The 26,667-nt window shown below is 38.0% G+C and overlaps 1 protein-coding gene across 4 annotated transcripts in view; it reads left to right on the forward strand.

Annotated features, from left to right (window-relative positions):
• Positions 1-26,667, forward strand: part of MCF2L (MCF.2 cell line derived transforming sequence like) — a 224,426-nt gene that overhangs the window by 130,986 nt on the left and 66,773 nt on the right. For all 4 annotated transcript variants that reach the window (XM_075200030.1, XM_075200032.1, XM_075200033.1 and 1 more), the window contains exon 3: positions 17,118-17,201. In XM_075200030.1, coding sequence (XP_075056131.1) covers positions 17,118-17,201 — 84 coding nt within the window. The remainder of the gene's footprint in view (positions 1-17,117; positions 17,202-26,667) is intronic.

The raw sequence follows: 26,667 nt of genomic DNA on the forward strand, positions 1-26,667 counted from the left end.
ACTTAGTAGCTTTATTTGTACACTGACATTAACAGTTGATCTAGGACATGCTTTACCCCAATTATAAATCTGTCCTCACAAGTTAAATTTACATCCCTCTCCAATACAACATGGTTTTGCCAAGGTCCACAGTTACTAATTTTTTTTGCTTTCCTTATGAATCAGGCCCATTATGTTTGGTATTCTGCTAAACTTGTTTCTTACTATAGCAAGATATTCTTTGCGTTTCTCTAGTAAACATGTAAATTATTGTGTAGCTTGACTGATCATTGATGCACATGCAGATACTTCTTCCTTCCTGGGGTCTCAATGCTCATTGGTCCCCAATATGTCTGTTGTGACTACAGGTTTTTTTATAAAATATTTTCTTGTCATTTTTATGCATACTTTCATGATGCACCCTCAATGCCAAAAATGTTGTCGTTCTTTTTTTTTTGGCACTTTTGCCCTTCTTTTGATTTCTTTGCTTTTTTTCAGCTGATTCATGAAATCTTTCTAAACTCTACAGTCAACTTTTATGTGACCCGACTTCTTCTTGTATACAAACCATTCACGTGTTTCATGTTACTAGCTGTAGTTCTTACCACAATCTGTTGTCTTTACTGCTGATTTTGCTCTGGGCACATGGCTGTCTAGGTGAACACTGACTACCAAATCGTGATGAAGGGTATGGTGATGCCATTTGTGTCCTCATACTCCCTGCCACCTCCACTTGATAAGTGGAGTCGAATCATACTGAACTCCTGGGCCTAGAAAGGTCTATCTGGACCCCTGAGAACGATACACAAAGAAGCTCTGCAATAAATGTTCAGTGTAAGTGCTGAGCAGGATCCTAATGCAAACAGTCTAATTGCTCAAACAATTTACTATAATGTGAGCTAATCACACTCAGTAGATATAAATCCTCTATGTCGATTGTAATACATTCTTGTTAATTTGTGTGGGTGTTTGCATATGGTGCGGGGCATTTTCTAGAAATTTCTGGAAAATATTCTGTTAGACGTGTCATGCTTTTGCTTCTAATCATGCCGTATTTCAGTAGCATATTTTTGTTGATGTTGAACAAAATGGTTTTTGTTTTTTTTTGCCTTTTCCCTTTTCCTTGGTAAAGTGTTGGGAGGTGTTATTCATAGGAACAGATGTAAGGTTGGCGCTAGCAGCTGTTCCTGAATTTTAAATTTAAATAGAAAATGTTTATCACAAGACTCAAAGAAATGTTAATTCAGCCCACAAGGGACTTTGTATCCACTGAGTCATGATTTATTTCTCTAAGGTAACTTTATTTTGACAGCAATCATGTTTTACACTTTAAGGAGTGTGGTGCAGCAAATCTACAGTTACACGTTTACAGTTAAGAAGTAAACTGATCTTAAACTCCTGGGAAAGGACAAATGATTTTGTCACAGTGCTAGTACATTGTGTTGCTGTGATGATCTATAAAATATATTGTATGATGGTACTTAGAGAATTTAAATATTACTACTTAGTACTACTTAGTGACAGATAAAGGTAAAGAATGTTGTAATGACAGCAGGAGCTCTTTGCTGGCCACACATACTGTGTTATTTGCAGCGATATTGTTCAATTGGTGTAACTATACGATCAAAATCAATTTGACATGTTGGTAAATGTGGCTGGCAGTTTGAAGCTGACTGTACACGCAAGTCAATATTGACAAACTATACAATGGGCCCCAATGAGATCAGAAGAAGTTTGACTACTCGTCCTGAGCACGGAATGGATTTATCTTCTCCATTTTGGCCACTTATGTAAGTACCCAGATTGTTCTCTGATCCTACCACATAGTGCTCAGTCCAAACAGCAGGAACATAACATGTGTGGCCAGTTTTAAACAGCATGTTTTGGCAGAAAAATGAAGGTAATCTATTTAAAATGCAAATTTTAGTCTGATCTACTGGATTTCTTTCTTTTTTTGTTGAGCTGATACTAATGAAAGTTCACAATATTTGTGGCCTAGTGGTTAGCACTTCTGCCTCACAGCACTGGGGTCATGAGTTTGATTCCCAACCATGGCCTTATCTGTGTGGAGTTTGTATACTGGTAGATTAATTGGCTGCTATTAAATTGCCCTTAGGGCTAGATTTACTAAACTGCGGGTTTGAAACAGATTCTAGCTTTCATTTATTTAGTACCTTCTATAATCTGATTGGTTGCTATAGCCAACAACCCCACTTTTTCAAACCCGCAGTTTAGTAAATATAGCCCTTAGTCTCTTTCGGTCTGTGTGTGTGTGTGTGTGTGTGTGTGTATGTTAGAGGATTTAGATTGTAAGCTCCAATGGGGCAGGGACTGATGTGAGTGAGTTCTCTGTACAGCGCTGCGGAATTGGTCTCGCTATATAAATATATGATGTTGGTTCATAATATACATTATTACAGTGTTTTCCACCCAATCATTACACACTTTTTAAGGTAAAACTGGAGTCCAGATAAAGTGTAACATTTGACTACCCACAGTAGCAGCAGTTATTTAGTTGGCTAAATTATTATATTTTATTCAGAAAAATATAGCTTAAAACTTCGCTGGGAATTAATGCCATTGTTCTCTTGGGAGGAGATTCAATCCAGTGTGGTGTGCTGCCGGACATCACCGCAGTGTCCCGCTGCACACATTGCCGCCTATTATGATAAGGAACCTCCGCTCATGTTTCTACGCGCATCTATGGGGAGCGAGGATTTCTTGCCGGATATCACCTCATTGGTCCTCCATGGACTGTCCTGGAGACACATTGGGCCTTATTTACGTAAGTAAGGCAAAAAAGGAGTAAGTTTTCTCCTGGACAAACCATGTTACAATTCAAAGGGGTGCATATTAGTTTATTATTTTGCACATATGGTAAATACTGGCTGTTTTTTCATCTAGCACACAAATACTTGATGGCTTCATTTTTCTGCTGAAATTTAAAGTTGATCTAGGATATGCCCTATCCCAACTATAAATCTGTCCCCACATTTTAAATTTACCTCCCCCTCCAATGCAACGTGGTTTTGTCCAGGTGCAAAGTTTTTTATGCTTTGCTCTTAATGACTCAGGCCCGTTGTATTGAATGGATCTCCCTAAAATATGACTCTGTGTGGGCAGTCAGTACACTTTAAAGATATGCAATAGGTAAACTATATTGTAATTTGAATAGAAAGTATTGTCATGCTTATTAGTGTATTCACATTGTTACATTCTTGTGTTACTTATTGCACTATATATTGGCCATGTGCCAGGTATGTCACAAAAGCAGAAAGGTTGGATATTTGTGTATTGGATAAGATAATAAAATTTAATTTGCTTGAAATGTGTCTGGGTGAAAGTATAATCTACCTAAGGGTAATCCTTGGTGAGAACACACCTGAGTTCACAGAGCAATAGTGTTCATGAATTAACATAAAGGATAAAGCATTATAATAAAAAGTAAAGCTGAGAGAAAACACATATTTAAGTGTTATGAAACAATTTCAAAGTTCTGAATATTTACTGCAGAAATTAGACAATTATTTTATGTAAACACAGCTTGTAGAAGAACAGTAAAAAAAAACAAAAAAAATCCTGGTCACTGCACGAAACCACTAAGGTGTATAAAGGTTTCTCCCTTGTTAGTAGTAGTAAAGACATGAAATATCAATCCAGTAAACGTGACAGCATGAGATGAATACATGGCTTTAAAATGGTTTTAATGACATTTCTGCTGAAAATAAAATATACAAGGCTATTGCAATGTACAGTGATGCAGTGTTGATCAAGGGTGGTGCTGTTTTTAGTCATAAAGCAATTATTTACATATTTGAATGGCAGTAGGATACAGATTTAACATTATTTACTTTTGAATGGAAACTAAATGGTATGTTGCTTGCAGGCGTTCAACAGTTGAGCTTAGTGGCCTTTAATGTTTAATTATTTGTTAGGATTTTTACCTATGTCCATGTGTCTGTGTAATAAATTCTGCTAGAATTTTAGGAATTTTACCTCAGCATCTTTACCAATATTGGTTAGTGAGGTTAGGATATAGGTACAGTGCACAATGTGTGAAAATGATCAGTTAAAGCATTTAGATGAAGAGGACACCAATATATGTTACAGCTTATTTTCATGTTTGGTGGCATTGTCCTGCAGCCATGACCTTTTGGCATGAATCATTAATTTTGTGCTTATGGCATGAAGTAGATATGCATTGTTACTGACACCCGTAATGTACTCATTAGGGATCTGACAGCAGTTTCATGGTCATTTGTTTCTGTTGCATTCCATACTTGCCAACTCTCCCGGAATTCGGGTAGGTCTCCCGGGCTCCTGGGAGAGCAGGCAAATATCCCGCATATGGCAACATGCTCCTCAAAATGACGCGATTCGCGGTGAATCGTGTCATTTTGACGCGGCCCCCTGCGGGGAAAACGTCATTTTGTAGCAGGGGGTGGAGCCAAAATGACGGAAATTATCACCTCCCGCCCTCCAACCACCCCCCCCTGCCTGGAATCTCCGGGAATTAGCTTGCCAAAGGTTGGCAAGTATGATTAATACTTCCCCTTTTTAATTTGGTCGGAACTCTCTTTTCTCTGTCTCTCTAATCTTGCCCCATGTGGCTCCATACAATTGTTTTGAATAAATTTTAAATAAGAATTTCTCTGCTATTCCCTATGGCTATATCTGCCTCCATCTCCTTCTCTCTGCCATACTACTTTCTGTTTCCTATCGGTTTGCACGTGGCATCATTGTGATTACATACAATAGCATTCGATGTACCTATTCTCCTGTAGTCCTGCTCTTTTTATTAATTGTCTGTTACAGGGATGGACACAATACTGTAGAATTCAGTACCCAGTCAGTTAAATTTATAAACCATCAGGATATTTTAAAGAAATATGAAAGAAGTGCACCAATTGATTTCAGTGAACATTAAGCGTTATGTACCCACGGTAATTTTTCCAGATGCATTGGCTGCCTGGTTCTTGGGCTTTGTCCAGCCCTGGTTTGTTAGAATCCTTGAAAAAATTGTATTTGTGGAAAAAAATGCTCAAAAATCACCAGTTGCTGCCTATCAATAAAGTTTTTGTTGAGGTTTTTTTTTTTTCAGTTAATGTCAATCTAATCCAATTGCCCCTATTTATTAATATGCGTCAATAACACAGATTTCCAATCACCGATTATCTCAGCAATAGACGATAGTGTATTACCGGCAATGCTGCTGGCTGTCAGTAGTAAAAGACATCTTCGCTGACCAGTCTTGGTGTATCTACACATGGGTATTGTGACTTGGCCAGTTCATACATACGCAGTGAAATTGGAAAACCCAACTTGGGCTTACAGTTCCACTTGCAAAATAAATTAAATATAAAAAAAATCTGTAATAAATTAAAAAAAATATCCCCTATTACCTATTTGAAAAAATGCTTTATTTAAATATATCAAGTTTTTTTTCTATGAATATATTCTGCAATTGCCTCTTGAGATGTACCACCGCAAACCTTATTAAATAGACTTTCTCATGCTGTGCCATTGTATCTCTTTGCTGATGGAGCTTATGGTTGGTGGTAGCTTTCGGTAAATAGAGAGAAGTCCTATATCTGGCGAAAACACCAGTTTTCACTGCAGTTATGGCTAGTCTCCCATTCATAAATTGACCCATGATGCACACAAACATATATGTGTCCTCAGTGTTGGTGCAGGGATCTCCCAACGCCCTCCTGCCCCAGACATCTGTATTATATTTGTTTGCTAAAGATAGGAAACCATTTAAAATAAAAGATTATATATAAAAGTGGCCCTGTCTTCAGCAAGCAGGTGTGAAGTTAGGTGCTCTTTTTCAGTTTGACAGTTTCATAGTAAACGACTGGAGGCTATATTTTAATGCATGGGAAGAGTTTATCAGTGTTTTCTCAGATTTGTTTTTTTTATAGTAAATATCCTATCTTTTGTACAATCAAATTAATAATCTAAAATGACCTCATTGTGTACTGGCATCTTATTATTATTATTAATATTAATATTATTATTATTATTATTATACTAGGTATCCGTAGCGCCGTACAGGGACAGACAGAAACACGATACAGGGTGAGACAGCACGGTACAGTTAACAAAAAGCACAGTAACTCAGAAGCTCGATGTACAGCTAGATGAGAGGTGAGAGCCCCCAGCGGGGTAGAGAAAGGGGTAGAAGGGCAGGAGGACCTCACGGAAGAGACAAGGAGCTGGAGAGCAGAGTTAAGGTGGTGGAGAACAGAAGGAAAGGAGGCCCTGCTCGAAGGAGCGTACAATCGAAGGGTAGAGTAGGACGGACAGAGACGCAATGGTAGGAGGAGGAAATGGGGAGAACGGAGGCTGAGACGGAGAGGAGGGGAGGGGAGAGGAGAATGAAAAGGAGGGCGGTAAGAGGGGAGCAGGAGGGAGGGCAGGAGTGGGAGGGGGTAGGGGGACACAGGGTGGGGGACTGGAGGACTCATGCCCTTTTGCTGCTGATCAATGGAAAATATATCCATATTGATAAGTATGGGTTATTTTAATTCTGTATTTTATGCATGCATAATAAAACATATGGGTATGTTATAGGTAGACAGACAAGTTTCTCTGCAGAATTTGTATTCACAAACTTATCTCCCAATATTTGGGTATCCAGCACCGGGACAGTGGGCATGACCTTGGCTTGTTTTGGGAAGGGGTATTTTGAAGTACTAGGCACCCCATACTGCCCTCCCTCCACTCCAAACACCTCTATTGCCATGCCCATGGCAGAGCAGCAGCGAATGAGACATACCTCCCAAATTTCCTACCTGTGGGAGATGGTCCTCAATTCAGGATGGTGGGACAGAGCCCTCAATTCTGGAGTGTCCTGACTAAATCGGGACAGTTGGGAGGTATGACTTTATTGTATATTTTTACTGGCAAACTAAAATGATCTATAACTCGTAAGCTGTGTGATCCTGTCTGGCCCACATACAAGCACAGCAAGATAAAAAGGAAAGTGAAAACTAGACAGGTCTGAGCTTTATGAGCAGAGAGAGAATTAGAGTAATTATTTAGAGAGAGAATCAGGTGGTGAATGGAAATACTACTAAAAGGGATTTGAGGAAAAAATAAATGAAATTGCAAAAGTACTGAGCTCTTACAACTTAAAAGCTTACCATAGCAGGACTATAAAACATATACACACCATGATTAATTTGCTGTATTTCACTCTACAGAGCAAGTTTTATCTTTACTTGTACAAATGATCAAATGTACAATGGTCATACATTTACCTGGCTGGTCTATTTTCCTAATTCAGTTCATTATGGACCTAAGAAAAGTTAAAAGGCTGCAGGTGTCTTGTTACTTGAAATGCAAGCAATCTTCCTTCCTATTGACCTCTTGGCCGATTGTTCCAGAGGAGTTAGTGGTTTAGAGGAAGGCTCTTCTGGAATCAACAGTCCATCCCTGCAACGGATACTTTAGACTGTCTTATCAGGGCGTTAATTTGGGCTCTGGGCATTCAGAACTCACAAGACACCAAGGTCAACCCCTGTGCTTACATTTTAGAAGTTGATCCTGTTGCCCACTTGTTTTTCCCAGAGATCAGCACTTTAATGACTTGTCAATTCTTTCTCTGTTTAATTGGTAACTTTTTTTGTCTGGGAAATGGACAGATAAAGTGCAATGCTTCTGCACTTGATAACTTTCTGGAGATCTTTGCTCTTTTAGAGTTGTGGAATCCCCTCCAGCTGTGGTCTCTCTGATTCTGTGCAATGTAGAAGGACCACGATTCCTCTTCTGGATGTGTTTAGATCCCTCTAATTCCTGAGGTTAGACCATCTTTTAAAAAGCCTGTTTCCCCCTCTTGGTTTTATAATTCTTTATAAAGATAATTTTCTCTCTTTTTTTTCTTTCCCCCAATCCATATATGGTACATGGTGCATGCAAATGTAAAATTTGAAATATGTGTATTTCTAGTATTTAAAAGATAGTATAGAGAGAAATTATTCAATTTATATAAAGTATAACCGTATACACTGTACCACAAACATTTTAGAAGAGCAGAAGGACTGATGGAAGCAGCTGTCTGTTCCACCAGATGGATAGTCATGTTCTAAGGCTGCCAGACTTGATATCTTAATTTAATGCAATCTGGTTTACAATTGCCACTGCCAGTGCACTTAAAGGGAAAATATACTATTTCTCTAAAATTCGATCTTGAAAGTTGGCTAAATGTTTTCATGGTATTCTATATATTTCTTAGGCTTGGTACCCCGATTTTACTCAGAAAATAGACTGTTGCGGCCACAAATATTGGCACCCTTGCATTTTTTTAAATAATTCAAGATTTCCTCAAAACATAAGACGAAACTAACAAAAGTAATCTCTGTCCATAATTCCATTGCAATCTTCTATCAAGTTTTCTTTTTCCAGGGAGGTTGACTATAGTACCATGGGCATTAAACGTCCCAATAATATGTATTGTCGAAACAGGAACATAAACATCTCCGGAGATTGATTTGTGGTCTTGAGATTGTCCATGCTTAGCTATAATATTCAGTCTGACATCCTCAGACAATTCTCTGGCTTTCTCTTATCCATGTTTATTACAGTACAAAACATGACACAAAACAGGAAAGTAAGTCTTTTTCCCTACTCAAGCTTGTATAATGGTGATTTTATATTGTAGGCACCTAATACTCACCACAGGGGAGTTCAATTCCAAAGTGATTTTGAATCAACTGCTGAAAATATAATTGTTTCTGACTCCTTATGAAAAGGTGCCAATGTTTTGGTTTTTTTTTTTTCATTATGAGGGTTTCTGTCTGAAATGTCTCTGCTTTTTGTGTTTAATTCAACTGCAAACTAAAGAAATACATATGTGGATAGTATACAAACATATATTTTTTTTTAATTTCAACAACTTTCTAGAAGAAATGGTGCTCTAGTAGAAAAAACTGCAAGGCTGACAATATTTTTTTTTACATTTTTTTTATGACGCCTATTTGGTTACAGTTGCGCCAGCAAAATGTGGAATGATTAAGCCACATTTTGCGTAGTTTGGCGGGCATAAGATATAATCTGTTCAAGAGTGTGACTGCATTTATGTGTGATTGAGGCATTTTTACATACGGTGCTGTTTAATTGGTAACTTCTTTGGATGGGATGCAAAATAGTTCCTCAGTTTTGGCTAAAGGGAAGTAGGAAGCCTGTCAAAATTAAGTTTGTCACAATATTAATTCCATTAGCGTACCATGTAGAGAGTCTTAGGTTTGGGATTTGTTTTGTTAACGCTCTTAAAAATAAATTGCAAGTTGGTGTAACAATCTCTTTATTCAAGGCCGTCATCCTATCCCATACTTTTAAAGTTTCAGAGATTGTGGTAAGTCTCTGCTTAGTTATTGGTTTTAACTGGGAGTCCAAATTAGATCTTCAATGGTGTATTCTGAACGTGAGGCTCTTTCTAGTTCAACTCATGGTTTATGAAATGGCAGAAATTGCCAATTTCTCACTTTTGTTAAAGTACAAGCCTCTTGGTATTTCATCAGAATTGGAATTAAGCCCCCTTGCCTATATATATATATATATATATATATATATATATATATATATATATATATATATATATATATATATATATATATATATATATATATATATATAGTAATAATATTATGACATTTATCCTTATATATTTTTTGGATCAATGTATGGGAAAGTATTGAAAATATACATTAACTTTGGTAACAACATAATTTTGAACACTGCGAGGCAGCTTAACAGGAGACATTGGAGCTGGCTTGTGGGGAGATTAAATAAGACAAAAATATGCACAATGTGTCGCCGGAACGGCACGCAGAGAAATCTTGCATGTATTTTTTTTAGTGAAATCTCCGCTTATTTTTGCTTGCGCCCCATAGAGGTGCGAGCAAATATCTGTGTATATTTTTACCATGCTAAGAGTAAAAATGGGCAGCCACAATGTTCCTGAGAACATCGTGGCGAACTGAATCTCCCCCTTGAATTGAGACTGACCTCAAATATTTCTTCAGAAGTGGCTGGGATCTGAATTCCTAAATAAGATAGAGAATTATTTTTTCATATGTAATTGAATTTCTTTAGTTAAGGTAGTTTTAGCAATATTAATCGGGAGGGCTTCAGATTTGGTGGCTTTTAATGTATACCAAGAGACTTTCTTATATTGGTTTAAAATGAGCCAACTTATATAGGTATTCCAGTACCAGTAAACATTGATTTAAAGTGAACTTGCCTTTAACACTTATTGCTCAGGGCCGGATTGGTAATGCAGCCCATTCACTGGGTGTCTCACTGTCCATTCCACCTCTGACCCAATGCACCAGAAGTGACGGTTAAACAGCCATTTAAAAAAAAAAACCAGATCAGCCCACTGATACTTTAACGCTCACTGCCTGTTTGACAAATGCCTCAATTACCAGTCCTTAGCCCGGTTGTGTTGCAGTTTCTAGAGAAATGGCAGCTTGGCTTATTAGCTGGACTTGCAGCAGTTACTAAGTGCTCTAATGTAACCTTGTTTGCCTGTGGCATTCCCATTTACTTTGACACTGGAAATCTTTAACAGAGTTTGCTTATTTTACTACAATTAAGACTCTTTGTGCATTTACATTAGCAGGAATAGTGGGTCCATAGTTCATTTTCAGACATGATTGTATGCACCAAGCATGATTTTCTTAGGAATGAATGTTCCCTACCTTTGCTGGGTTCAGAGCCTATCGACCCCAGTCAGCTCTCGGTTCACATTCTATGGCGGAAGTAGATGGCAAACATGGGCGAAGATTGCTCAGATTTATTATAACATTCCACTCAAAATACTGTAAGGTTTGGCAGTGCTAGTTTTCTATAACTTTAGTATATTGCATTTTCAAAGTTTGCAGCCCCATTGACAGTTGGAGACATAGAAACATTTTGTGACACATTATAAATAAAAATATGTATTTTTGTTATTTCTATTCATTTAGTAGAGCTAAGGGTCAGCAACAATGGAAGAGATAATCATTTTTTAAATGGACAAGTTGTATAAAAAATAAATAAAATAAAATAACACATCCTGGTATATTCATTGTGCACCTCTCACCTCCTCTCCATATATTCTGTCTCTCTATGTCTTACATCAGGTTCAAATCTGCTTCTCACCTTTTTTCCCATAGTAACCTAGCACTCCCATATCCAAAATATCTCCCATGCTGCTACCCACTTAAGGATTCCCTAGCACAACCAACATGATGTCCCTCCAGCCTTCATAGCTCTAAATGCACTCTAAAAACCCATCTCTTTACCATAGCCTTCCACACTCTCACCTGAAACCACTCACACGGACTTCTGCTTGCTCCTGCACCATTCCAACTGAGCACACTGAGGCCTTGTATGTTCCTTTGTCCAGTGCTGGGGAGTATTGTGTCGCAGTCAAACAAACATTTCCTCTTTGCATAAAAGATATTATATCTGTTTCCCACTTCATCATTTTATGCTGTGACCTCCAACAAGCCAAATGGCCACAGAAGAACACTTTTTTGATCAGTATAATCAGGGTCAACTATATACACTTACCCGTCAACCATACCAGCTGATAGTTAATTAAATATTATATTTTATTATCCTTCATTATATACGGCAGTATCTGCTTTACCAGATGTCCGCTCTGCTTCATGCATGGTACATCAGTGCCACATCTGTGGATATGAAATTACAATCTTGCTTCAATTATTAAACGTGTGTAATAAATCATTAAATTATGCCATTTTCTATGCCACAGCAGTGGGTTGCAGTTGTTATGAACTGGGAATATGCCTACAGGAAATAATCATGTTTGCTATTTTTTTCTTTTTTTTTTTTTTCTTTTTCTTTTTGTGCGGTCCCTAGATCATTTTGTTTTTTTATAATGTATTCATTGTTTTTATTTATCCTTATTGTAATTTTAGAAGTAAAATCTGAATGTGACATTTTTACTAGAAGTAACTAATATGTGACTTTCTTATGGTTTTATGATTAGGTTCCATCGTTCTGAAAAACCATTGTGTGACTTTGGGGTCTATTTATTATTGTGTGATAAGCCTCCTCTGATGAACAGTTTTGCTGTGTTTTGTCGGCTGTCTATTTAAGAAGAGTCTCAGCGGTACATAAACCACCAGATTTCTTTTATTTCAGGATGGTGAAAACGGAAGGTACAGAGGAGAAATGGGAAGATATAGATATATTCTATGTATTTTCCAGAACCCATGGGTGCTGCAACCTCCCTGAGACAGAAAAAAATGCTTTATTTCAATAATGCATTTTTACTCTTTCTTTTATTTTAAACTTTTTAGTTTTTTCTTTGTTTTTAATGAAAAGTGGAAATGGAAGCCCAAGTCCTGTTCCACAGCTAAAGTCAGTTCATGTTTATAAAGTAGAATGGTTACTTCTGATAATGAAGCTAGTAGACTTCTGCATCTCTGACTTCTGCAGCCTCTCCTTGCACTACAGCCAACAATGATTCTACAGAGTTACCATTTGCAACATTGCTAATAAAGAATGACACTTGAATTAAAATTGACATCATGGTTTTGCCCATAACATTGACTGTTCCTCATAGGCATAGGGATATAAAGGTACTATTCACTGAATATGTGGAGGATATGCATAGGCAAACATAGGGGGAGGGGGGGTTTCCTGGTGCCTGGAAACCTCATCCAAGCCTGGGGCACTGTATTATTAAGGTGGCTGGACCCTGCCCCCGCTTCACACGGCTCAGTAGTGCACGCAGCATTGCCTTATGTATATTATAGGGATATAAAGAGTTGGAGAGCATCCAAGCACTGTCTAAAATTATAGCCACGCCCACTGGCGGTGTGGTGTGGAAACCCCTCTACAAATCCTGCGTTTGCCCCTGATATGCTCCTGCATAGCTGTAAACAGTGCTAAAACACTGGAATTCAAGTACAGTTAAGAGAAAATCTTGAGCTTTTAAATTTTTGTTTTCTATTTGTTGAGGTACAGAAATCAATGGGACATCAGATTGCAGCAAAGTCATTTGTAGAAGAATGCAGATCGATGAACACTGGACTGTTGTCATGACCATGGTGCAAAGATTCAAATGATTACATTTGTTTGCTCAGAATGAGCTATACAGTGAGAAAAGCAAGTGTTTTGTGCTGAGCCTGTGTATTTATAGGGGCCAGCTGTCTTTGGATATTGGTGAGAAAGCATGTTCTCCTTTTGCATCCACCTTAATAAGTAATAGTAGACAATTTCTGCAGCAAAGTTACCCTTTACCTCCTCCTTTTTTCTGTATTATATTCAACAGACATAAATCAATCAGCCACAACATTAAATCACCTGCCTAATACTGTGTAGGTCCCCTTCTGACACGCCTGGGCATGGACTCCACAAGACCTCTGAAGGTGTCCTGTGGTTACGAGGTGGGGCCTTCATGGCTCAGACCTTTTTTTTTACTAGCACATCCCACAGATGCTCGATCGGATTGAGATCTGGAGAATTTGGAGGCCAAGTCACCTTGAAATCTTTATCATGTAACTCAAACTATTCCTGAACAATTTTTGCAATGTGGTAAGGCACATTATCCTGCTGAAAGAGGCCACTGCCTCTTAGGGAATATTGTTGTCATGAAGGGGTGTACTTGGTCTTCAACATAGGTAGTTTTTACATGTAAAAGTAACATCCTCATAAATGCCAGTACCCAAGGTTTCCCAGCAGAAGATTGCCCAGTACATCCCACTGCCTCCACTGGCTTGCCTTTCCATAATGCATCCTGGTGCCATCTCTTCCCCAGGTAAACAATGCACACGCACCCATTCGTCCACATGATGTAAAAGAAAATGTGATTCATCAGACCAGGCCACATTCTTCCATTGCTCCATGGTCCAGTTCTGGCGCTCAGGTGCCCATTGTAGGCACTTTCGGCGATGGACAGGGTTCAGCATGGGCACTCAGACCAGTCTGCAGCTACGCAGCAAGCTGCGCTGCACTGTGTGTTCTGACACCTTTCTATCGTAGCCAGCATTAACGTTTTCAGCAGTTTGTGCTACAGTAGCTCTTCTGTGGGATTGTACCAGATGGACTGGCCTTCCGGTGTCCATGATCCTGTCAATGGTTCACTGGTTGTCCTTCCTTGGACCACTTTTCGTAGGTACTAACCACTGCATGCCGAACACCCCACAAGACCTGCTGTTTTGGGGATGCTCGTTAAGCCTTCACAATTTTGTCCTTGTGAAAGTCGCTCAGATCCTTACGCTTTCCTATTTATCCAATTTCCAACACATTAACTTCAAGTACTTACTTTTCACTTGCTGTCTAAAATATCCCACCCTTTTGATAGTTGCCATTGTAACGAGATAATCAATAATATCCACTTGTCAGTGGTTTTAATGCTGTGGCTGTTCGACATATATGGTAAATCTTGTAAATAAGCATCTGCCTAATTTTTTTAGTTAGTTAGATATAGTTTATTGTTTAGTTGGTTAGAAGCACTCACTCAAGACTTTTGTTTAATCAGATGGAGCTATTGCTTGCCGTCCTCTGTATACACCCATACCTCTACTGCTATGTTACCTGCTGACGTCCGTGGTTTTAAACTTGTGAAAGGAATTTAAAAACTGATGGCATCAGATACATGATGCAGTATTGGGGATCAGGCAAATGCAGAGGGTTGCATGCAATCCCTCTACTCTGCCAGTGAGCGCCAGCTCATCTCCCCATTGATTACCTCTTCACACTTCCACCTCCAAGAAGCTCCATGCTGCTCCTTTCCTAGGGACCTTCCCCACTCTTATCCCCCACTGTCCCTCCACACCTATGTACCCACTTTGTGTCACCCTCTCTGTGTCAGCCCCTCCCCTTTAGATTGTAAGCACCTTCTAAATAAATGATAATACTCCAGAGAGAAGAGTCTTCGCCTGCTGGTATAACTCGCTACACTATGTTACATAGTACATCTAACCAACTAATCAAGTTAGACAGAAACCCAAGTGACCATTGTGAGTTAAACAAAATATTTATATGAATGAAGAAGATTATTTGTTAACTTATTTTTTCTCAGGAGTTTGGTTGTCTGAAAAATGTTTTCAGCATCCCTTGTATTTCCTGCAGCTTATTTCTAAAGATAGGCAGATGTGATGGCCAAAGGGTAATCTTACATAACGCATAACATGAGCATCATGCAAAAAGAAATCTGTGTTTGTATGGTGTGTGCTGACACATACACATTGTATTGCTGTGACTGAGAATGCAGCAATTTTACAGCTGCTTTGGCAGCTAAAGAGAAGCTATACCTATAAGTGGATCCAATATGACAGGGTATCCTGTAAGAGTCACACAATTAGAGCGTATTTATATTCACTATGCAGTGTGGTCGGTGCCTCTCTAACTGTGTAAGAGAAGGAAATAGGGAGCTCATCTGTTTTAGTATCTACAATTCAGGAAATATTTACTTCATAATATACATTAACAGTTCATTAAAATCGCTGCACTATATATTTCTTACATCAAAACCAATTCATCCAATCATTACAGCCATAAAATAATTATATATTTGCTATCTGAACTTGGAAATGTTTTAAACTTTGGTCTGAGAGGTTGAGCTCAGTTGCTGAGTAGATGAACAGACTTCCACACTAGAGTACTATGATGCAGGGATTTTAATCTATGCTAATAAGAAGCATATCCTTTTAATGTTTGTGTCCTTAAGCTTATTGTGCACTGAATTGCAAATACTACTCTTGTGTACTCTCCTTTCTTATTTGTTGCCACTGCATGTTTCGTATCTAGAGATAAAACACTCCAATGGTTTATAAATCCATTTATTTCAGAAGTGATTTATTAGTAAGAATAAGAATATTTATTATTATATTTTAGTACAGTAAATTCTGTTTGAGTATTGTGTTCTGCTATCCTTACTACAATTGATGGGCACATGAGATGACTATTTCAAGCATTGGGTTTACTAAGACTGCAAGTTTGGGGGACCTTGTGGTTACTAGTCCACAACCCTATCCAATTATGGTTTGCTGCTCCTGCATTCTCTCGTACCTATGGTAAACTAGTTATCAGGTGTCTCTTTATGCTTGTACAAAATATTAAAATAAAATGCAATGAAAAGATAAATTGATCTTAAATGCAGAACCTTGAGACTTGTTGTACATTCCTGTTAAATCAAAACCATTTTCAATAAGTGCCTTAAATTCTGCAGGTTGCAAGTCTTGTAAACGAATGTGGAAAACTGCACTATGTATGGTGTGCGCACTGTGCTCATGGGGTAGAGTGCAAAGGAAAAGGACTTCTAATCTGCAGAACAACAATACAGTTCATGAATGTGTACAATGTGTACTTGTATATAGTATGAAAGTTTTTAAGTGTGGACATAAAATCTGCAAAGAAACAATTTTTTGTGTTGAATCATGCCACGTTAATTATGCTTGTTAACGAAGACAAATAGGCTTGGCAGACTGGGTGGCAGTAAAACTAAAGGAAGCAAATGTTATGACGTTAAAGTTGTGTTTAATATTTTCCTTCTGTTTTGCTAATTGTTCTGCACGTCAATATACTGTTTATGGTTCACATTAAAACACCAGTAAATTGCACCATTTTGTATTCCATGATAAAAACTCCTAATCAGGTCACTGGCAACAGCACTACTTTGTTGCATTGTTTATCCATATTACTATTATCGTTTATGTAACGTGCCACAAGCATGATACTGTGCATAAGACGTAATACGTAGGGTATATGACAGGTGTCGTAAATAAAATACAAGAAGCAAGGACGCCCAGAGGGAACGAGGTGAGAGCAAAGAGACGAGGGCCCTACTTGTGAGCGCTTACATACGTACTAAGCCATACCTGTTTTTTAACTATATTACAGGATGCAGGTAATTAGATAGCGTTATATAGGCAAATAGTTCTAGTGGTGCTCACAGAACCTCCAAAACACACCGAGCATGCACAAAACTAATTGCTGCAATAAATATCTAGTGAGCAAGAGAGTCTATGTACTGATTATACAATAAATCTTGTTATTTCTGCACTCAGTCCTATTAATCCAGTCATAGGGAATAATTATTAATAAAGTACTTGAGATTAAGTGAACATTTTTTTTCACAATGAAATAATTGCTGTGGGTTTTTCTTCTTCCAGATGACATCATGCATCAGGACACCTTCCCGATGTGTGCAGCTGATATTGAGGATCAGCTGAAGAAGCAATTTGCCTACTTGTCAGGTGAGAATTTTAATATAGATAATGAAAACAGAACTGATGATCTGGATGTCTTTTTCTAAACATATTTATTGGTTCTATCAAATTAATTGCCTTTAAACAGGCATATTACATTTGGAAGATTGGTTTTGAATGCATAACATGGTGACATATTTTCAGTAATTTGTTATTGAAAAAAGAGCACTGCTAGCACATAGCATATTAGTTTGAGTTGGTGGTAGACTGGGAATTCTACACCCCCCTTCATTCTCTAGTCACTACAGGAGAACCTGGCCTGATGTCATCACCACCACACATTGTGTTACATGCAATTTGGAGGTGTTCAGTGCTGACCAGCCATAATATCAAGACATATCAAAAAGCAATAAGGTGATGAGTGGAAAGTTCAGGAGTAGAGCATTGTGTAGCAGCTGAAATAGGTCACATAGCATTACTCACATCAGCAGGTTAGCAGACTCTCTAATGCCAGCAGCACACACAGTATTGACCCTTGTGTGGAATACATGGGAACAAAGTAAATTAAACAAATATACATAAAAGGGATTCAATACTGTTTATACTGCTGACGTGTGACAGGTCATTACTATGTATACTGCTGACGTGTGACAGGTCATTACTATGTATACTGCTGACGTGTGACAGGTCATTTCTGTGTACTGCGGACATGAGACAGGTCACTACTGTGTATTCTGTTTGTTTTGCCACCTCATGACAGCTGCCAACCTAGCGTTACTACCCCTGTCTCTCTTGTCTGCCACCGAATGCACTGATCCGAGTGCTGACATTACATGTGCTCCACTGCTGAACTTTCTCCAGAGAGCTCCAACATCTAATCAGAGTTCCTTAATGAGTTAATCAGTTTGCTTTCATTGACTGACAGTTAAAATCTGATTGGTTGCTAGAGGTTTAGTGTAAATGTGTTCTTATGAGTAATGTTAGTAAATAACCACACAAAGTGTACAAAGGTACTGTAAATAGTACAACATATCTATCTTCCACAGTAAATGTGACATACAGCACCAGCTTCCTTATCCAAGCCACTTGCAGCTTTGATTACACTCAACTTCCTGCTGTAACAGTAAACACACTTGATAAATAGACGGCTCTGCCCAGATGAACTTACAAGGGTGCCAGAAACAGACAATAAATTAGGTAGAGGATAAATAATAATGGTACCTTTTGGTTGTGGAAGTAACGACAGACTAAAGCTTATAGTTAGAATGTATGATCTTTGGGTCAGTTTTTCTTGTTATGTGGCATGAATTCCTTTTGTACCCTGTGTTTCCCTTGTTTATTTTTTTTTGTAATTAGTAAGTGCTGCTTACGCTACTGTCGCTATATAAATAAACTATACATACCAACATGTAACACGTTTTCATAACAGGTATACTTATCTAGCAGTTTATGGACACGTGTCTCTAAATTTCACACAAAGGGTGGAACACTGCATACAGGATCTCTGTCACTGTGTAACTAAGTCTATAAATGTTAACCTTTTTACTCTTTTCCAGGGACAGATGACAAATCTAAGCGTTTGCTTATGTTACAGTCCATTGGCTCGCTCTTGTATGCCTAGTTCAATATGCTAGTTCATTTCAGTATGTTCTCCTTTGGAAAACTCCAACATCATTGCTATTTATCATGTTGTCACTGGTCAGCAGTTTGTGTGCCAAAGGTTAATTTCTAAGATGCTGTCCCTGTATCTAGTTTGACGTGTTAGAATATGAGCGAAACACAGAAAAATTGCTTAGACAAGATTTAGGTAAATGTGCCGTTTCTTATGCAAAACCAATAAACCATAGTCACGTCTGTTTCAGTTAGGTTGGAAGTACTTCTTGTCCTCCTGAATATCAGCTGTTGATGAGTCAAATTTAGAAATTTTATTATGCATTTTCCAAACTATCAAAACATAATACAAAACCATAGAACATTTCATACGGCAACAGTATGTTGTTTGGTTATAAAACACGTAAAGACCTCAGTCAGAATTACAAAAACTGATGGATTCAAAGTAAAATATTGCTTTGATTGATCTCCGTTTATAACATAGCCACCAAGATATGTTTTAATATTTCTGGATGGGAGACACAACCTCCAGCTTTCAAAATTGCAGCAAAGAATTGGGACAGGGTCTTTATTTAAGACAGCCCCAGGATTGTGTTTTGTAAATGACCAATCAATTTTCCTACATTCTTAGAAATTGTGAAAGAAGGAAGCAGGTTCCTTATTGTTTTTATGCCATGTGATCGATTCATCACGTACATATTGTTTTCTTTGGGTTGGGAGATATATGCTCTGCTGATTAATGTAATATACATATTCTGGCAACTTAACTAAGTGTAGCTGTTGTAATTTTTTTATCAGAATATTTAAATTTATCAAGCTGCAGGCTTGGGAAAAATGAAGATGTTGCCTATAGCAACCAATCAGATTCTAGCTTAAGCATGTACTAAAAAATGATGACTAGAATCTGGTTGCTCTAGGCAACATCTCCACCTTTTCAAACCCACAGCTTGATAAATTTACCACCATGTCTGGAATATCTTTGACCAAATATTTACAAAATATGTGAAAAAGTTTTGCAATGCCACTTTGGAGTAATTGTATAAATCAGGGTTGTCCAACCCGCGGCCCAGCACACCTGTAAATGTGGCCCAGCAGGAGTTTTGGTTGTGGCAAGGGGGCAGCGCTCTTAATGGAGAAAAAAAATCCTGCAAAGAAAAGAAAATACTTACTTTGCGGTCACGTCAGCTGGTACTCCAGCTCCCTCCCTTGTCTCCTCCTCCGTTGCGGTGCTCGCAGTGAATGTCGGGCGTGATGTCATCACACCCAATATCCATTTCGGAGCGCAGCACAGAGAAGACACCCGCGCGAGAAGAACAATCAGCAGCACAGAATTGGAGAAAAGAAGAGAAGAGGACAGGAGAACAAGCCGATTAAAAGGTAAGTTAAGGGGGATTTTTTTTATTATTTCAAGGGACGCTGACCAGTGAATAAAAGTCACCTGGTCCTGGAGCATCATGGACCTTATCTCCCTGCTACATACTTCTACTTGTAATACTAATGGGGCATTATATATTATTCTCTTTGGCCCATTATAAGTTGTTATCCCTTAACTAACATAGTGGTGCAATTAGCAAAACAGGTCACAATTTGGGGTCACAGTGGTGTATATGTCAGGTACCGCAGGCCTGGTCAGGGCACCCTGATATACAATGAATGGCTTAAATGCACTTTATTGATATTGCTTCGAAACAGTACAAAAAGTGATTATAGTATAATAACTAGAGAGGATTTTTTTGAACAGGGCGATTGAAAGGTAAGTATAGGGGGATTTGAAAAAAAGTGATATATATCACTTTTTTTTCTCATATATATATGTTAACTATGTTTTCTATGGTTTTTTGGATGATCAGCTATCGTTATTGTTAGTGTATCTTATGTGCGGCCCAAACCAACTCGTCTTCCAATGTGGCCCAGGGAAGCTAAAAGGTTGGACACCCCTGGTATAAATATTTCATTCTGTATTTGTTACGCTTTAGGAAGGGAAAAACTATTTCTAAATTAAAATAAAAATAGTTTAAATCTGTGCCTGTGACCAACTGTGAGTAAGGTTTAAATACTCTTCAACATTGGTGATACAAACTTATTAAAATAGTGATGTACTGAATTTATAAAGCCAAAATTTGCAAATGACAGTTCGTCAAAGACTTGTATAGTTGTTATCTTGACTTGAATGGTGCTGTTTGTCTTTTGTATTCAATGTGACATGTGAAAAAAATGTATTGCTTAATTTTTTCACATGTCACACCAGATATACAAGTAGAACAGCACCCTTCAAGTCAAGATAAGAACTATATATGTCTTGGATGAACTTTCATTTTCAAATTTTGGCTTTATAAATTCAGTACATCACTATTTTAGCATGTTTGTATCACCAATGTTGAAGAGTAGGTAAACTGTACTCCGTTGTTTCACAAGCACAAATTTATACTATTATTGTTTTTTCAGCGGGTTCAGTGTTGTGTCAAACCTTTAGTGCAAGTCGCTGTATGTGAGGAGTGCTCTGAGTAGTCTGGAAATACAATAAAACTATTTCTAAATTGTCTGTAGTTGGCCAGGTCAGTTTATTGTGTGTTATTGTCATTTCATAGTGACAAATTTACAGGTACATATAGAATTGGGAAATTCTCAGGGGAAACTTTTTTCCTTTAGCTGCTGAAATGAGTAAATTGTTCCTCCCTGATTAAAAATATCTCTAATGCCAAGAAGTCTTTTTTTTAATATCGTATGAGATTAATAATGATTAAAAGTTAATTAGAAAAAGAAAAAGCTATGTACTTAATACGCCTCCCACACAAACAAGAAACACCTGGCAAACCCTAAATTTAGATCTTCATATCTCCTTATTCATCCACATTATCTTGTGCCATTATAAGTCACAGTCTAAGCAAATAGGCAGTTCCAGAGATATACCAAGATTACCAGCAGTAGGCTGGGTATACCCTACAGAACATTTCTCCCAATGCAGCATCTTTAATGATTTTACCAAGGACAGAAAATAAAAAGTCCTGATCAGCATGTCGATTCATGTGTACATACTATACACGATTTACCTGAAGATCTTTATCTGTCATAACCATCAGCTTAAAAGATCCTGACTCTGCACACCCTATAGAGATCTATGGACATTGCTGGACATGAGTACATACACACTGCAGAATTGGAATGACATTGTTCCATCTGACCATATATAATTATATAACCACTAATACAGCGCTCTATGATCCTAAATGCAGCCAAAATCCTGAAAAAAGGATATACAACCTAAAAAATATCTTATAGCAAACAGTATTGTATCAAGACACTCAGCGCTAAATAATTCTCATGGATGAAAAGAACAAAAATGAAATAGCAATATAAACACATGTAAATCGAAAATGTCCATAATGCAATCTCTAATCCTGTGAAGAGTAAGAGGTAATTGTTTCATAGCACAGGTGATTTGCTTCAAAATAATATACACCTCCCCATCACCTTTGTCGTAGTGATAAAAGATGGACTCCTACCAGATCGCTGGTTCATAAAGGCATATAAAGTATTGGAAGAGCTCCTCCCAACTTGAGGATTATCGAAATTAGTATCACACTATGATAAAACTACATGTGGACATCAATGTTGGAGAGGAAGCAAATAGTGTGATACTAATTTTGATAATCCTCAAGTTGGGAGGAGCTCTTCAAATACTTTATATGCGTGTCTTCATACAATACTGTTGCTGTAAGACATTGTTCCATCGTTGAACGTCATTTTTAGTTCAGTTTAAAAATCGAATGAAACAATACGATGGGCTTTGGAACAATAATCGTTCATTGTTGCAGCGTACACACTAATGCAATATCTGTCCGAATGGTCATTTATTGTGTGATTGGCCCAATAATCGGCTGAAAACACTGTAGTGTGTACCCAGCCTTAGTGATCTGCTCTCGAAAATTTTGACTTTCTCGAATTTTTGTTTTGTTTTCTGTTTTTTCCTCTCAGACACTTCAGACATGAGAATGGACTCTGTGTAGGGATCAATGATTCATTTGGCCTCATTGTCACGAATGCCCAGCCTGTCTCAGATGCAGCAATTTGAATAGCTGACCGTGACTGGCGTCACATTAGTCACTTGGCAATGAATACACCTTTTCTGCCACCACAAAGGATTTACTATGGTTTCCTTACGTTCCCCAAAACCACTTGTTAATGTTTCACACTTAAATCACATACACATGTAGCATGAGCCTTCCTGGGCTTCATAAGTTCACAAAGGATCACGGAGAATACACTCGATTAAATTTATTTAATCTAAAAAATGTTTCCAAGGCTTGGTTAAAAAAAAATCTAATAACAAAAGTAAGTTGCACAAATAAGTTTCAGAAATAAAACCAGAGTCACTACTTACTAGTTAAGATTTGGCGTGTGTGAGGGAACACAACTGAGAAAGATGAGACTTTTAGGTCTTGGTAGATCCCCTCATGAAAATGCACAATGTAATGTCTTAAGCAGAAGATTTTAAAGCCTTCTTACAGTCTCTTCACCCCCACCTTAGGAATTACATTTACAATTAAGTCAGATTGATTCCCAAATGGACACAGAGCTTTCAAAGTAAATTATCTATCACTAAGATATATGTTGGCACCTCAGAGGATCTCTCACCTCTGCTCTGCTTGAGTGGCTAGATAGTTTACAATTTTGGGGCTTAAAACTCCTCAAAAATGCTCATCTATCCTGGGGCCTGGCTACTTTCAAAAGACTCTTGGTCAATTGCACAGATCACTTAGGTCAGTCGGCAAAGCATACTTTAAGAGGTTACATAAAATATTCACATTGTCATACATGAATTCAACAGAAAATAACAATCAGCCATTAGATATACTACATAATCGTTACTCATCTATTTCTGATGTGGATATTATGGTTTCACCGGGGAAGTAATTGTGTAAAAGCACAATGCCATTAAAATACTGCATCAGATGCTGTTTTTTTTTTTTAAAAAAGTTGCATGCATGAACATTTATTGCAGAGGTGCATTTAAGACCATAATCCTTCTGCATAAGTTTTACAGGAACCTTATAACTGATCTGTGTTGTTAGAGACTAAGCGCCTACCGCTACTCTGTGGCATCCTGCTGCCTCCATTCCCATTGTCGCATAATGGTGCTGCCCCGTCACATGCAGGTCACTGTCTTCCACATTCATCACATTAAGAAGTAATACAATAAAGTGCTCTGATCTGAGTCGCATTCAACTTAAAAGTCCCCAAAAAAATCAACTCCATCAGGGTTATTCACTAACAGTAGAAATTAGCATTTATGTGTCTAATGCTGAATAGAAAATAAAAACAGTTGTCTTATTGGCTCTCCAAGTGGTAAAAAACATAACACATTGTCACAGAAGCCCATTTTTTTTTTTTCAATTCACCCCGTTATACACTTTTTTTTTTTATTTATTTTTTTGTCTGGCTTTGAGTACCATTGCACATCCATGAGCCGACAAGCTGGCTACTGCATGCGCATATTACCAAAGACTGGCCAGCGAAGCAGTAAACATGCTTAAAAAATAAAAATATTTTGGGGCTGGTCACTGCGAAACAGAACGTCCATGCAGCCCAGTTTTTTTTTAATGATTAACTGGAATCTTCCTTACTGGTAGACCTATTTTGTTACACAGAACAAAAAAAATTGAGCAATAAATATATATTCTTATACACGTATATTGAGCGAAATCTGTTTTGTGCTTTTATTATCTAAAATCTTGCTCGTGTTGTGATAATCTTGTACTTGCTGATGCAATTGTTGTCTTTAGAGGAAGCTGTGTGATGTCATTGATTAGTTACTATTGATGTTTATAAAGTTTACAATATTCTATTGTGCCGGAGGTACCTTTAGTAGAGTAGGGGGAGGAGAAGAAAAAAAGAGGACATGGATCCCTTCTGTACTAAAGAGCTGTGGTTGCTATGAAGCCTTAAGGGGCTTATACAACCTAAAGGCAACAGGTTTCAGTACTAAAAAATAAAACAGGATTTGATTTTGGTTAGCATAATGTTTTGAAAAACATGTGTATAGGACCTGATTGCTAACAAGATTTTGTAGAGACCTGTGCGTTAGTGTTTTTAATAGATAGAACCCAACACAATTAAAGCTAGAAAACACAACAAATTGTAACCAACCCAACTCTGAAAGTGTAAGTGAATTTAGCACCAAGAGAAACAAAAGGGACCTCCCCCAAGAGGTGGTAAATATTCTACCTTCCCAGGGCTCCTCTAATATATGGGCTAAAGGTCCATAGACCCCATGTCCTTTATTCACCTGCCCCTGCGGTAGCCAATCTGTGCTAGCTACCATGTTTTTGGGATAACCTAAACATGGGGGTTACCTCAATCACAGTGGTCAGCCCAATGTCTAAATAGTGCTTAATAAATTGGGCAAACAAAAGAGGGTACTTGACTAAGGAATACCAGCTACATTGAAACAAAATATGATCCCCAAGAAGTGGCAAACATATTGTCTATGCTGGGTTGGCTACAGTGATTTTGAGTTGACCTATAACATAAGTTCCTCCCAATCAGAGAGGCCAGCCCTCAGGTTACTCCGTGCTGGGGTGGGGGACAAAAGTGAGTATGCCCCCTCTATTGCTTACAACGAGAACTTCCAAATCACACATTTATATAAATTGATCCCATCAATGCAGTCAGTGACTCAACCATCCCCGCTAGAGTCTTTTTGTAAATTTAAATCAAATCCCAAGGGCCTTATATCAACATTTTACTGACTGTTGATGGCACATGACCTATGAACTAAAGTGGGAGGAGGACATGGGTGAATCTAGAGGTAGAAGAATGGACCAGAACTAGAGAGAGGATTGCTAAGAACGCTTATAATCTCCTCTATGGATGGAACCTTCAAGCAGTATATCCAATTTCTTCTAATAAGTTTTGGAAAGAGTGTGGGATGGAAGGCATCCTGTTCCACCTATGCCATCACCCTAAGACAGCTAGATTTTGGCGAGACATTAATCATCTTATCCAAGTGAACATTGGAATCCCGCTGCCATAATACAGCTCATTCCCCAAAGAGGCGCAAGCACACGTTGACCCTCATCAGACATCTTAAATGCTTTAAGATTGCTTTCCAGTGGAAAACTCCTCATCCGCACCTATAGCAATATTTAATAGAGTATGGGAAGTAGAACATGTGTTCAGATTATACAACAAGCATCCTCCATGGCAGCCCTAATAAATTTCATAGCATATGGTCTGCCTGGCTTTTCTCTGCCGAAGCCCCAACCAGATTTAGTAAGCCGATCTCCTTCCCAGCTCTCCCTTACTAACATCATCTTTTATCCTCACCCTTCTCACCCAATTGTGGACTCCCCAAACATCATTAGGCCCCTTTTTCTTACTTTACCTCAACTTGAACGAATATAGATTGCATTTTAGCTAAGTGACTAATTCTATGTATGTTTCTTTTCTATATTTTATTTAGCTTCAAAAACAGAGGCATTCTTTATATTTACCAATGTACCCCAGTCTGAGTCCCCCCCCCCCCCACCCCTGCTTTCCTCTCAAAAACACTTCTAATAAAATAGATTCCGCGATGTTGCAACTTCAGTGCTCTGACAATAATAGCCTCTTTAATGGAAACCAGATATAGATATAGATATAGATATAGATATATATATAGATATAGATATATATATATATAATATATATATATATATATATATATATATATATATATATATATAGTTAACCCGTGCATGATACTCATACATTCTAGTCAAATCAAAATACTTAAGGTCTTAAATAGGTTCTTGTCATGCATTTGGGCCTAGCCCAGGCCTCCTCAGGGGAAGATCGTTACTTCCCGACGCAAGCGCCCTTTTTAATGTGTGTTCATGAGGTAAAATTACCTCAAGAAAATGAG

Source organism: Mixophyes fleayi, chromosome 2, assembly GCF_038048845.1.
Source record: "Mixophyes fleayi isolate aMixFle1 chromosome 2, aMixFle1.hap1, whole genome shotgun sequence".
In the NCBI taxonomy this organism is placed as follows: domain Eukaryota; kingdom Metazoa; phylum Chordata; class Amphibia; order Anura; family Limnodynastidae; genus Mixophyes; species Mixophyes fleayi.